We start from the raw sequence: 14,880 nt of genomic DNA, 5'->3' as shown, positions 1-14,880 counted from the left end.
TTACCAACAACTAAAACATCCGGGTGTTATCCACGTTATTCTCATACTAAATCTAAAACACAGCACTATACCAACTACTAGGAAGAAAATTAACTCTATCCCAGCCAAAACCAGGACACCTTTCTGCCTCTAGCCCTTCTAGTGTCCACCACAAGATCTTGCAGTTTCTCTCCGCACCAGCAAGTCTGTCTGCTGCTGTTGAACAGAGGTACTTTTCAATCTGTTTAAGCCCTGTGACAGTCTTCAGGTGATGGTTCATAAATCTTACCCAGCCTTCCTCCCCCATCTATACTGGCCTGGGTATCTTCTAGAGAGTAGAGAGGTCAGTGGATATCCGTGCTGTCCCAATCCTCATGCCTTTGAGGCTCTTTCAGCTGGGAAATCTTCGGCAGGGCCTTCTCCTCTGTCTCTGCACCCTTCAGGGTGTCCACGCATGTCCCGTGCTGCCAGAAAGATTCTCACTTAGCACTGAAGTGGCCAGTGAGATGATTGCAGTGGAAACCCCAACATATTTCCTGGTGGTGCTGCTCAGGGAGAAGGGTGGACAAGGGTACAGCTTGCTCTTCTTTCATTCCACACCTCTGTACTAGAAATGAGAACGTACTGGGTGACAGTGTTTGGGGGAGAGGGAGGGACAGCCCTAAGCAGGTAAGGAGTGGGCTTAGGTTGGCCAGTGCTCCGGAGATGGCTGACAGTGCTCTGAGAACTTGAGATGATCTCTATCACTGTCAAGAAAAAGTGACTGGAGAAGTCGGGCAGAAAGGGTATCTTCCTCTGACTGGCTTACTGCATTCTTTGAGAAGATAGATGCGTTTGGAGGTATGACGAGGTAACATGTTTATCTGAGCAGTTGCCCTGTGGGTAAACGCAAGCATTGTTGGTTGCCCAGCATGGGTTTGTGTTTATTCTGTGCCTGATTTAGCTAAGCTAGTGTTTCTTGGAAATGATTTCCAGCTCTTAGCAATCGGGAAGTCAAACATTCTTCCCCTGCCTATCACAACCCTTGCAGAGTTCCCCCAGTTAGTCATTAAGCTGCTTATCACATTTGCCGTCAAACGCTGCCGTGATAAGCTTTCACGCTGTGTTCCGTGGGTGGGGGCTGAACTGGTCAGGCCGAGGCAGGTCTCCTGCGCCGCGGGACGTGTCTCCGGGCTGCCTGCAGGGACCCCGATCAGCACAGCTCACCGTGGTCTGCACCGGAGCTGAGCCACTTGCAGGCACAAGCGGGGCAGTGCCCATCCGCAGCTTGGAGTTTGCACAACATAGCAGGAATTTTGTTGATGTCCTCATGAACCCATGTTAGAAATGATAATAGGGATTCATAACCAGCCAATGTTGGTCTTGTTGCATGAGGGTGTAAGCGAGAGCTGTGTGTCTGATGTTGCATGGGAACTGTGGGTTTAGGACCTGCTGGGGTATATTTGTGTTCCAGTTTGCTCAGAATCATCAGTTTAGCATGTTTTCTTATGCGCTCAACCTAAACAGAAATAAGCACAAGCACATGCCAGCGGAGTTTCCGAACGCGCCGTGCTTTGGTGTCAGATGTGAAGTGGTAGCAATTCTGGTCTGCTTTTACTCCACCGTCTGGAAGCCATGTATTCATGGCTTACAACAGGTAGCAGCGCACAGTCCTACACTAATAGCAGAACAGCCGGCTTAAATGGAGAGCTTCGGTGGCAGCGTGCTCAGAGGGACAGGTTGGCCCCACGGTAATCAGTCAGCGGGCATGTCCTCCAACCCACGTTACTCTCGGGTCCAAGAACGGCTCCTCCCTTCTAGAGGTTGCCCGTGTCTCCCTCTGGGGAGTGTGGGCAGCTTACCTTCAGACAGGGGAGGTCAGGAGAGATGAGTCCTACCCCTGGTCCAGCTGTTTGTTAAGAGCCTCTTGCTGAGTGCATTCAGAAGAAACCCAACCTGCTCTGCGCTGTGCCGAGGTGGGGGAGGTGGAAGGGCTTAGAGAGGTGCATCCCACAATAGAAGAAATACAGCAAAATCCTTATGGACTACTCACAAGAGCTATAATTGGGGAATCTGTATCACTGTTATTGTTATTATCTTATCATAATAATAAAATGGAATGGCACATGACTTTTGTCTCCTAAATGAGAGGGAGTACCTTTCAGTTTGGGTTTTTTTCTAAGATGTTTGTAGTTACCTATAGGAAGATTAAAGGAAGGTGCAACTGCAGTGCGCTTGTCAGATTTGTTTCTATTCCAATTGCACCTCGAGTGTTTTCTTAAAATGGGCTTTACCAGAAACTACCTTAGAGAAAGGGTCTTTAAAGACTGAGTTTTTGTTCAGGTCTTTCCACTAAGTTAGCTAAAACAGTGGAGATCAGCTGGAGGTTATGTCACGGTGAAATGTTCTATGCAGAGCCATTTAACTCATGGACCTCCAGCATACAACAGTCAAATGACCTTGCTTTTAAAATACGTGCTGTGGGATTTGTTACAGAAGCTCAAGGCTTTCTCTGATGGATGAACTGCTGGGTCATCCACAAAAGGCAGCACAAATGAGCCGAGAAGGTTGAAAATGTAAACAAGACTGAATGGTAGCCAACCTGCCTGATGCAAACCAGAGGAGAAGAAAACCTGTTTGGCCTGCCCATATCAACATGTGGTGGCTCTGAAATCCAAGCAGACCTAAGCATCTCCCATTGGACCACCTGTTTACACAAAACAGGAAGCTTTCGGATTTTTTTTAGTTGAAAGAGGATTTTATCCGGCCGGAAGCATGCACAATTCACAATGAACCAATAATTTCCATTACTGTTCGGGAAAGTAATAGCCCTCTGTCTCTCAATTTTTTTTTTAAAAAAGCTCCAATTAAAAAAGTCATCTATTTTAGAGTATTACACTGGAAAAACACTTGATAAATTGCTAGCAGAGACTTCTGAAAGAGTCTGCATCGAGCACGTGTCTTTCTATTCCTAGTAGGTGCAATTTAGGTTGGGCACAGGAATTAAGTTTCTGATCTCAAGTGTCCAGTGACTTCTAGAGTATTTCATTAGATCCCCATCCTGCCGGTGGCTCTGTATATTGCACGAGTAATTGCTATACTTGTGTTATATTGGATCCTTGGAATTTCATAGTATAAAACAGGTAATCTTGAAGCACGTTGCTCAAGTCCGTGCACCAAAACTTAGTTTGTGGGTAGTATTTTATGCTATTCGCTTTGGTATGTCTTAGACCCAGTAAAAAGAAAGGAGTGGGGTTTCCTGCTATCCCCCTTTTTCCACTGTTTTAAACTGAGACATTCAAATCTAAACATTTTATAGCATACCTAATATTGTCTATCTGGTTTTGACATGCTAGTTGGCATTTGTGTCTAGTAATGATGTGCCTGAAGGTATCTAAACATTTCCCTTCGTTTCAGGACATACTTGCCTACATGTTTTTACATATTCTTTGGCTAAGTTGCTAATGCAGTGCTGTAGAACTTTTTTTTTCCCATATGTTTTTTTTCTATGCGAGTTTGAACTGCAGCTGAACTTCTCTAAGCTGTGAGAAAATTCAGATCCAAATCCCTTAAGATCGGTTCCCCATTTCATCTGGACAGTGTAGTAAACTTTGTTCCTTAAAATTTGGACTCAATGATCTTAAGGGTCTTTTCCAAACTAAATGATTCTATGATTCTATGAAATAAGCATCACGAAGGAGAAGCCTTATTTCCCTTCACGTTTTGGCTGTACTGCTCCATAAATTGAAAAGATTTCTGTCCCTGGGTGTTCTTCCTCCCCCCGTACTTACTTCCTCCGGTATGCTGGGTCATTCTTGCAGGAAATGTAGAGTGGGGAAGAGATCAAATGGGTTCAGGGAAAATGCTTCCCCCCAGGAAAGGTTTTCGTTAGCTAATTTCCTGCCCAGAATTCGCTCAATTGCATCAGAGTTTCAGCAGTCTGTCAAAATTCAGACGTCTCTTGTGATGTAAATGGGTGATGGAAAATGCCTTACACTCTCAGCAGTATTAGAGGAATGGTGTGCTATTAACGCTTCATGCTAACTAGTAGCTAAATTAAGGTGCATGGATTTAATGCCTAGCATATGGTCTGTTTTTTTGTGCAGCCCCTCATGTTTTACTACCTAATTGCTTCTGGAAACAAACTGGTATGTTACAGCATTTATGTTGAGGGCATGCTCCTCATCCTTCTAATGCTCAGATTTTTCTCCATTTGCAGTTTGAAGGGAGGAAGTACTGCGAACATGATTTTCAAATGCTTTTTGCCCCTTGCTGCCATCAATGTGGTAAGTTTTACATCGAGGTGAAACACGTCAGACTGATCACAAATGGGAATGTCACTGGGGGAAGATGTGCAACCCTTGTGTATGTTCTCTGGGAGGTGGCCCTGTGTGGCTGAGCATCTGAACTTCCAGAATGAACTAGACTTCAGAGAGTTGGGGAAGCTGCTTTTCCTAAAGGTCATTAAACAATAGGATTAAAAAAACCCAAAAGTTTGCATTATTTGAGTGAATAGTTTAGCTGTCGATCCAGTGATCCAATGAACAGACTATTCATGAACTCCTGGTTATATACACCATTCATCGACTCCTGATTATATATATCTGTACATCTGCATGTGCTCGTATTTGGCCCTTCTCATGCAGCTGAAACCCTGCAACAAGTCATTGTCATCTGCTTTGACTACTGTAACCCACCCGTGCTGTCTTACTCCACAGAAGCGGAGACAGTCTTCATCCTCTAGCGTTATAATCAAATGACGGTCAGCTGGTCCCCCCCATTGTATTTTTGAAACAAATACCTTTAAGGCTTCGGGGCCTAATGTCCACCCTACATAACACTGAGGGCTGCTTTTTATTTGCCATTGATGATGCTTGCGTGTCTGCTGCACTGTAATCATCTGCATGGGTTTTTTTTTCCCCTGTGCGTGACACATCGTGCTCGGGCAGGGCTGGGAAGTTATTACCTGAGTATTGCTTAAACTGGTCTGGAAGGTCTTGTGTTTCTCTGGCACTTGGCAAGGTGCTACGGCTTTCACTTATCTCAGTGAGGCCCTTCCCCATGCGGAGGGAGGGGTTGAACACCGAGGGAGAGGGAAGCAGATGTTATGGACCTTTGAATTTAAAGCTGCAGATGTGAACAAGCAGGGGAAGAGGAAGAAATGGCTCGGTGGCAATTTTTGAGGAGCTACGCTGCCTGTCTCCAGGATTTCTCCTGCTCAGCCGGCACAGCTCCCATTGCTCCTGCCCTGGCTCCTTGTAGCGCCAGCTCCCTTAAAACTTCATCAAGGTCCTGCGCAGAGCTGGGCTTTGCCACTGCTTGGATTTAGTAAGCACAGCCAAAATCGGCAGGGCTGTTGTCAGCAATGAGGCCTCGAGCATTCCTGACATTTCTAGAGTCCATCAGGTTTTGTTCTTGAAAAGCTATGACTTCATGGGAATGCCACGGAGCCGCGTGCTGGATGTTATCGTCTGCATCAGTTACCTGCCCCAATGCTCCCCTTTGGCAGCTGTTTGAGTTGTACGTTCTCCAAAGCCAGGACTCAGCCTCCCACGGCTCTGGGAAGCTGAGCTCCCAACACATTTTAGGCAGAGCCTTTGCACTGCTGAGGGGCCTTGGCTACAAGGTCTGCATAGAGAATGACTAAATCACTTGTGTGGTGGACATGGCTCCACTGCCTGTGCAGTACAGTCACACCCTGCATGCAAAACAGTAGTTCTCACACTATTTTTTTAATGCCTCGCGGGACAGGACTCCTCGTGGTAGGTCAGAAGTTGTGTGTGTTGGATTGACTGTTCTGCAGCTTCGCTGCAGCTTTGCGTTTTGACTCCATGGAGGTTTTTTTGCAGGAGGTCCACAGCCACCCAAGCTCAGTTGTGTTGTGCTTTCAGTATAGAGCCCCTTCAAGGCTTGGTCCTGGTGGAGTAGAAACCACTACGATGTACATGACACGTTAAAATTGTCATCTTCTAAAAGAAAAGAAGGAGAAAGATGATTAGGACACAAGAAAGCCTTATTATATAAAGAACTCCATATATTTCTTAACAGCTTGAGAACAGATAAATAAAAACAGGGAAGGGACTGAAAAAGGGTGATTGCAGAGAGAAGTGGAGTGTGCATGTAGAAGGGCTTGTAAAGAACAGAAGGTCCTCCATCAGCAAGGACATTTTCTTCTGACCCATCGCAAAAAACCCAAACAAACCCAAACTCCTGAGTTTAGAACCAGAACTGTGATACTGAAAGCAACGTATCCTACCAGATTTGAGGGGGGGGAGGGGAGGGGTGGAAGAGGATGATGACATTTAGCAATTCAGTTGTGGGTTACTTTTAACTTTGTCTAGCATGGTATTTTACATCCTGGTGTTGTGTTTCTTACAGGTGAGTTCATTATTGGTCGTGTTATTAAAGCTATGAACAATAGCTGGCATCCAGAGTGCTTCTGCTGTGATATCTGCCAACAAGTATTGGCTGATATTGGATTTGTCAAGAATGCTGGCAGGTAGATCTTCACTCTTCCTTCTATTACTGATCATGAACAAAATGAACTGAGAAAGGGGACTGAGAGGTCTTGGTTCCTGAAGCTTTCCAGCTGAGGTGGAGTAACTGAAGTGTCTTTTGTGGGGAAAAGGTCTAAGAATGGGTATCTTTTATACACTTAAAATATTAACAGTTTACCTACTTCAACACCAGTTTTCTCAGCAAACATGTTCTTTATCTGGTAACATTTTGGGGCCATTGTGATACCTAATAAGAGACAAAACATTCAGATACAGAAGCATTGTCTTTATTTTTTTAATATCAGTTTTTACTTTTTTTTTCCAACTTGGGTATCCAATTTTGGTCTTGTTTAGCACCTTATTTATTAATAATTGCTTTAAGTTCAGTGGGACACGTCACAGAGTAGGATATTTTTACCAGCTGTGATCACAAGAATGTTTTACAGGTGGATTCTGTGGCCATTAGCTTCATATGTATAATATGATATTTACAGAATTAGGACCTGTGTGGTCATGCAGCTTCCAATCTAAATTTTTAAGATTTTGAGAGTAAAACATTCAGCAGTGAGAATCTATCACAAACTTTATGTGTTTCAACACAGCTTAAACTCAAATGAGCTGAAGAAATTATATCCCTGTGGTGACAGAAAATAAAATTATAGCCCTCCCTCTTCTGAACTTGGTTTGCCTAACAAGGAAATTGTTCTAAAGACTATTTTCTCTCCAAAAAAGGCTGATTGAAATGAGGTTCTAATAGATTTATGGGTTATATTTTGCACTGTAGTACCTGGTACCAGTACTTACCTCTTTTTTTAATGCTTTTTCAGACATCTCTGCCGTCCTTGCCATAACAGGGAAAAAGCCAGAGGCCTGGGAAAGTACATTTGCCAGAAGTGTCATGCCATTATTGACGAACAGCCTCTCATATTCAAAAATGATCCTTATCACCCTGATCATTTCAACTGTGCAAACTGCGGGTAACTTGAGTTCTGCAAAGGAAAACCAGAAAATGCTGGGTTTATTTCCGTCATCGATTTACATCTTAAAGTGAAAACCTGTCCTGTATAACTGGCAAGAGGGGTGGGGTTTGGGTGCCTTGCGGCCAGATGTGTGTTACTGCTTTTGGGACGGTGGAGTTGGACCTTGAGTTCAAACAGCAGCTGACCTGTCGGGCAGTAAAGAAAGGTTGGACTCTGCAGGACAAGGTGGTACCTTACAAAATACGAAGGGTGGACACAGTGAAATGATAGCTTGTTATTCTGCTATGAGAGGAAGAAAAGTGGTCCTCTTTGGCTGCTTGAATTACTATCTTGCCTATGTTATTTCTTTTTAGTTAAGTGGCACGCAAACTTTGTTCTCTCCCTTTAAAGCCTATCTTTTTCTTAGAAGCTTTCTCCCACCTCATCTTATCAGCTTCTGCAACTGCAGTACATGAAGCTGCACATTTCTACATCCTGCACTGATGCAGAGATCAGTGCGCATTGTAGGATACAGCACGGATTATTAGTTCTTTATTTTTGGTGCAAAAGAAGCTATCATGTCAGTGCCATAGCAAAGGCTGATTTGAATAACAACATGTGGTGGTGTGTCAGTGGCAACCAGTTGAGAGCATTAGTGAGTACAGTCACATTTAAAGTTTAGCTGTTCTCAGTATTCTAACCATGGAAATGACTAAAAAGTAGAGTATATGAGATTCTGCAATGGGCAATGAATAAACTTAGCTAGCTCATGTGGGTCTGTAGTTTTCTTTCTCTGAAGTTTGATACAACAGGGGAAATGTACCTAGTTGTAGAAGACTACATTTTACTTTCAGTTACAGTTATGCAAATCTAAAATAAACTGGTAGTAAGAGTGCCAGAATATAAACCAAACATGTCTACAGCTTGCACACACACATTTGTGCTACATAACCAGAATGCAGAATGACAATAGCTCAGTAGCTGTTTTCAGAGAGACTTAGTGAATCTCGCTTAGCAGCTTGTTCTGGGTTCACTGTGATCAGTCTTGAACTATGCTGAACTATGTCATATTTGATGTTGTTGGATTACTGTAGTACAAATACAATTTCTAAAACAAATGCTAAAAATTCTTTTTTTCTTTTCAGACACTCTCAAGGATTGACATTGTTCAGTGCCTTTATTCATGCTCTCAATTCATTAACTTTTGAACAGGAAGGAACTTACTGCTGATGCTCGTGAGTTGAAGGGAGAGTTATACTGCTTACCCTGCCATGACAAAATGGGTGTCCCCATCTGTGGGGCATGTAGAAGACCAATTGAAGGCCGTGTGGTGAATGCTATGGGCAAACAATGGCATGTGGAGGTAAACATCAGATGATACATTGTCTTTTCCAAACATAAACATTAATATACTTATCTGGGATTTTGCTGATCAATTTCAATGAAAGGATTCGCAAAGTATGCAGCGGTGATTAGTAAATGCCTTCTCCTAATCCCATCTTCAGCCTTCTTGTGGCTGGTCTTCCACTGTGAAATAGAAGTTATCTCCTACCTTACAGAGAGCTTTGACTGTGAAGCTAAAATCAGTAATCAAAGGAAGCACTGTGAGGTCCTTACAGAAGAAAATTTCAGAGTGCAAAACAGTACATGTGGAAGGGCAGTAAAATTCTGTGGCAACCATAATATTAATGAGCATGATAATATCCTTATGTCTTCCATAGTCACCTGCCATGTAAATATCTCTAAAGCACTTTATGTGAGCGTTTGTATTGCAAGGCCATGTACAAGATTTAGGAAGATAAACAGTCTATTCCTTTTGTTGTTTTGAAAATCTCCTCCAGCAAACGCTTTCTTCACAAGAGTGTAATGTTGGTGCAGATTATTTAAAATCTCTTCATTCTGTTCATTGATAACATATCAGAATCCCTTTGCTTGATTTTTTTTTTTAGTGGTCTAAATGTAGAAACAAAAAAGTTTTAACTCTCCTTTTCAAGATGGCACAGCTAGCTCAGTAGACTTCAATCATGTTCAGTACTGGGCTTGGTTGGTTTACTTTCTGGAAAAAATACCATTACTTACAAGTAATCCAAAAAAATGTATATAATTTTCTTTGTAGCATTTTGTTTGTGCAAAATGTGAAAAGCCATTCCTGGGTCATCGTCATTACGAGAGAAAAGGCTTGGCCTATTGTGAAACCCACTACAATCAGGTAAGGTTGCATATTTTTAAAAATGGTGTGAATTGGTAAACTCATTAATTGGTTTTATTAGATAGAGATGGAAACCCATGGACATTCTTCTGTTTTCTTATAGGCACCTGTGGGTATAATGGCAGTTAGCAGATGTTCTGTTGCAGTTAATTTATACAGGTTTCTCTATACATCGGTGTGGTATTGAGAAAGAAGACTGCAGGGATTTCACAAAGGCTAGCCAGGACAATCAGTATCGAGTTGTTTGTCAAGCTTAGTGGTACTTAAGTAGAGCTGTTACGAGCTTTTACGTGTCTGTGAGATCAGTGCAGCTAATGACACCCAATCTTTCCCAAGAAGCTAAAGAAGATTTGCCACTCAGTAGCTGCGGTTTAAGATGAGGCCCTAGTGAGTAGTGAGGTGTTCCCTACAGCTGCGACTCTAAGATGACTGTGCCTTAACATACACTGCATCACCCAGCTCATTCAACAGGTTACTGAAGACTGCGAAGACTAAATTTGTCAGAGGACACCACCTAGTGACCACTTGCTTTTATATAGGAGTTATATACCGTGGTACCACCTCTCTCCAGACTGCCTTGATTGTGTAGTCCAGCTACATCGTATACCATGATGTATAGACCTTTTTGTTTGGAAGTCATCTGCGTTGCGTCATGTCCACCTCTTCGCTTGTATAGATGCAAGACTAGGGGTTACATTTGGGAGTTGTAGGGCATCTGCTAATTACAGATGGATTCTTAATTTGTTGGTGATGAAGGGCAGATGATTGCAATGTTGCTGGCGTACTTACTTGTAGACAATAAATGCCATGACATTAGTAGTAATAGTGTTGCAGCCATGATGGGGCAAATGCATATACCAGACAAGAGCTGTATGGTCAACCTGTTACTAGGTTAACCACTACAGTTAGAGAAAATACATGAAATTTTGGGAACTTCTTAATTGTTACATTGTGGACAAATGTTAAGCCTGGAAATAGAATGAATAAATTTTGGCCTGAATTTTCCTTTTTTTTCTTGTTTTTTTTTTTTTAATAAAAATAACATTTCCTTACAGTTTTTGCCAGAAACAGCAATATGTTGCTCTAGTCATGCACACAAGTCCAAACTGGCTGATTAGTAATCATGTGTATATAACACTGACTGCTGTATTTCAAATGTTCAGGATTAGAGAAATGTTAAAAAAACCCAAAATCGTGTTTACAGAGAATCAACAGATGTAAACAAATATTTTCATCTTTAATATTGTAAAGACTTTTTGTGATGAGATCATGCAAAACGTACTTGGAAAACCAAACCAGACTTGCCATCATTCTCTTTATTTTACTGAAATAAATAGGAAAGCTATTGTGCTCATCAACTGAAATGTAGTTATTTTGTTAGTTTGAGAAGCTACCCTCAATAAAATCATTACATTAAAAATTCATTACTTCTCTTTCGTCTTCAGCTATTTGGTGATGTTTGTTTCCATTGCAACCGTGTGATTGAAGGAGATGGTAAGCACTTTTCTGTTTCCTTCATGTTCCTTTCTGATGGAAGTTCTCTTTAAAAGTGGAACTAAGGGGAAAGCAGCTCCCTTGATTGTTCTCATTAAAACAAAAACAGCCATTCTCTTGATCAGAAATTAGGCTAGAGCTTATCAGTCCGAGACCAAATGGTGTTTCATGATGGTGTGGAAGACCACCCAGTACTGGAGAGAACTGTGGTCAACTGGAAACCCTTTAGTAACATGCAAAGGTCAGGGATGCACAGAGGTGGCTTCCTGCCCCACCGACTTCAAGAAAGCACACAAGCAAGGGCGAGGATGACCAGAGAGGCATCTCCTCAACAAATTTAGAGATCATGACCCAAATTTGAAGAAGTATTTAGATATTGAAAGATGTGTGTGGGCACTCTAAGGGATTTTTTTAAAGTGCCTAGTTTCCATTATTTCAGTTTGGTTCCTAGAGATATCTACCCACCTATCGCAGGCACCTGTCTTTTGAAAATCTAGGCTGATGATAATGTCACAAAACCAGGAAAGATCGTATTTGGAAAGATGTGTCCTATAAAGGCAGAACTGGAAGCAAGTGTTTTAAGTTTGGGGTTGGTTTTTTTTCGGGGGGGAGAAGTGTTTTGGAGGAGTTTTTTTGGACAACCAGCTATGATAAAATGCCAAAAAGCAAATTATTCTACCTGAAATAATGCAACATTATTATGTGCCTATTTACCCCTGCCTGAAGTAAATACTATAATAGCAGTGTTAGCCTCACCTAAGCCAAAGCCATTAACAAAGTGGGAGGAAGCCTCTAGCATGTAAAAAGACATAAAGTAGTTTACAGTCATGTAAATATAGGGTGGGATGTACATTCCAGAGATGTGCTTTCCCCACATTTTCTGGACTGGACTATACCTGCCGAACAACAATCCAGAATGCCTTGGAGGAAACAGTGTCCTCCTCTTCATTAAAATCCTACTAGAATGAGCAGAACTGGATCTTGAGGTGAATGAATAAATTCAGCCATGTCTGATAACTACATTTCTGTATGTTTCTAATGTTACACCACATAATCTGACACACATATTGCATGTTTTGGTGTCTGAACTGAACAGAATGTGGTGTAATGCAGTAATTTCTTTATTTTCAATGTACGTCTTCAATTATTTTACATTTCTTCTTTCATTTCTGCACACAAATTTGACACTGCTGTCACAAATGATGAGTATCCAGTATTGTTCTCTCTCTGGTGAAACAAACATCTGTGGTAGCAGTTTTTCGGGAGGGTGTCTATGGCTATTACAGAGGTTGCTTGGGAGCGAAGACTTTCATCTGACTAGTATTTTGGCAAGCAGTGGAATAACTATGCTTCTGTGGATGTGCTTGCCCCATGGTGCAGGAAAAAAGCTCTGCGTGACAACACTCTGGTTCTGTTTGTTGTTGACAAAATGCCGTATTTTATGAGAAAACCATTGTCCTGCATCTTTTAACTGAGATTAAGAAGAGAGGCAAATTTTGGCAGGGAAAGGTGGAAAGGTACATTGAAAGAGAGGAAGAACAGAAAACGGACTGAGATACAGAACAAAGAGAAAATAGTTACTTTCTCTCCAAAGCAAAGAATAAAAATATATCCAAGTTTGTCTTGATCGAGTAGTTTATCCCACGAGTCCATAAATTTTTTCACCTTAGTAGTGCTGATTTACCAGCAGTGTTCTGACTGCTGGCTTCACGTTATTTCCTTCGGCTGGGCAAGTGCTGCTGTTGACGGCACTGCAGTCTGAACAGGAGCTGAGAGACAAAACTGAATGAAAACAGAAACCACCTTCTCGCTGGATTGCTTTTCAGCTGAAGAAGTCTCCTGATTAATTTGGAAACACAGCCTCATAAAACAGTTGCCTGAGGTCAGCGTGCTATGAGGTGGAAGCAGGCAACAGGAGGCAAAAATAGGTTAAACTGGTCTTGCTGGTGAACACAGAGCCTTCCTAGTCTTGCCACGTTATTGTTACGGTCCTTAATACTTGATACAAGAATCAAATGACTGTTCTTCATGCCTCATGAACGTGTGAGCTTGAAATGTTTGTAATACCTTTTTTTTTCTTTTCTGTAATGCTAATGATTTCTTTTTTTCCCGTCACCCTAGTTGTGTCTGCTCTGAATAAGGCATGGTGTGTGCACTGTTTCGCTTGTTCAACTTGCAACACTAAGTTAACACTCAAGTAAGTTTATCAGTAAGTGTGATGCCTTCAAAACATATCGGTGGTTATCTTCAAAGTGTAGATGTTGCTGTAGTATAACTGTTATGGTATGAAAAACATATAAGCAGCATTGAGAAAATATGTGCATCTTTCTTCCTCTTGCTCCACTTACTAATTTACATCTCTTTCAGCTGTCTGTTCAGGTCTTCCTTCAGCTAGTCTTTTTAACTCTTCTCCTTTTCTGCCCTTTATTTTTTCTGTGTTTAACTCTAAAGGGATAAGTTTGTTGAAATTGATCTAAAACCTGTCTGCAAACACTGTTATGAGAAAATGCCAGATGAATTTAAGCGACGACTTGCCAAACGGGAACGTGAAGCAAAGGATAAAGAGAAGCAGAAAAAGAAAAAGCCAATCTGTTTGTAAACTTTTTTTCCTTACCACCACCACCTGTGCTCCTTTCTTCTTTGGTCAGTGCTCAGGATGCTTTTACTTTAAGTTTTTGCATGAATTTATGGCAATCAAAACCAAAATATTTTTCACACAGCTGCAACTTGAAATACTAACTTGTTATTCCATTATCTTATGTTTAGTCTGTTTAGCTCTACAATTAGGTTTGAAAGGCTTTTTAAATGATACGGTTAATAAATACGGACATTTGGGTAAAAACTGCATAACTTACTCAACAGGGTACTGTAATTACTGTCTACAATGTATAACCTTGTGAAAGTAACTTCATACGTATGTATAAATTGCAGTTGTAATTTTTTGCCTGTGCACGTTTAAGAGAATACTTCTAAAATTTTTTTTTTCACTATCCCTGCTGCTAAAACTTTGTCTGGTTTTTGCTTTGTCGTTTTAGGAATAAATTCGTTGAGTTTGATATGAAGCCTGTCTGCAAAAAGTGTTACGAGAAGTTTCCTTTAGAGCTGAAGAAAAGACTGAAGAAACTAGCTGAAACTTTGGGAAGGAAGTAAAGACTTCATCTGCTCTCCCCTTCCTTTGTGAAAATCTTATTTCTATTACTTGGGGGGGAGCTGCTTTGAGGCTGCAGTTGGACAACAAATGATGATGTATGCCTTCTATCAAATCAAAATATCTTAAGATTCTCTGTTCTCTATACATGCTTATTTGTTGATAAACAGACCATACTTCCAAACTAAATTAAATACCAGCTCACCTGAAAGGTTTCTGACCCTGATAATGCAGTTGAACTGATGCAAGTGGCCCATTCTGCACAGTAGTCTCTGCGGAAATTTTACAGAGACAGAAAATTTGCTTCTGAATACCTGCAAAAACAAACTGTGCAAATGTGTCCAACTTTAGGGGCATGTATTGTCATTTATATTAATGAAAATATTAACCTTCAAATACAGCATGCACACAAAACTTGCCCAAGAAACCAACATACTTCGCCTCGTGGAAAAAATCATGCTTGGATTTCAAGCCAAGTCGTCTCATTAAAGGAGCCTTGTTTCAGATAGTTTGAAAAGTATCAGATTTCTAAATACAGTCATTGCACAAATGACCTACTTCTGATAGAGTATGCTTATGTGATGCATCTTTGTACATCGGGCTCAGCATGAAATA

At 41.4% G+C, this 14,880-nt stretch overlaps 1 protein-coding gene across 3 annotated transcripts in view; it reads left to right on the top strand.

The window, feature by feature from the left end:
• Positions 1–14,407, top strand: part of LOC104082732 (LIM and senescent cell antigen-like-containing domain protein 1) — a 35,103-nt gene extending 20,696 nt beyond the window's left edge. For all 3 annotated transcript variants that reach the window (XM_009585960.1, XM_009585959.1, XM_009585961.1), the window contains 8 exons: positions 4,178–4,244; positions 6,337–6,457; positions 7,283–7,432; positions 8,627–8,777; positions 9,531–9,623; positions 11,069–11,117; positions 13,239–13,314; positions 14,153–14,407. In XM_009585960.1, coding sequence (XP_009584255.1) covers positions 4,178–4,244; positions 6,337–6,457; positions 7,283–7,432; positions 8,627–8,777; positions 9,531–9,623; positions 11,069–11,117; positions 13,239–13,314; positions 14,153–14,267 — 822 coding nt within the window. In that variant the 3' untranslated portion in view covers positions 14,268–14,407. The remainder of the gene's footprint in view (positions 1–4,177; positions 4,245–6,336; positions 6,458–7,282; positions 7,433–8,626; positions 8,778–9,530; positions 9,624–11,068; positions 11,118–13,238; positions 13,315–14,152) is intronic.
• Positions 14,408–14,880: the final 473 nt, after the last annotated feature.

Source organism: Fulmarus glacialis, unplaced genomic scaffold (genome assembly GCF_000690835.1).
Source record: "Fulmarus glacialis isolate BGI_N327 unplaced genomic scaffold, ASM69083v1 scaffold9649, whole genome shotgun sequence".
NCBI lineage: Eukaryota > Metazoa > Chordata > Aves > Procellariiformes > Procellariidae > Fulmarus > Fulmarus glacialis.
The sequence above is the reverse complement of the archived record's forward strand: the minus strand, read 5'-3'. Positions and strand labels throughout refer to the sequence as shown.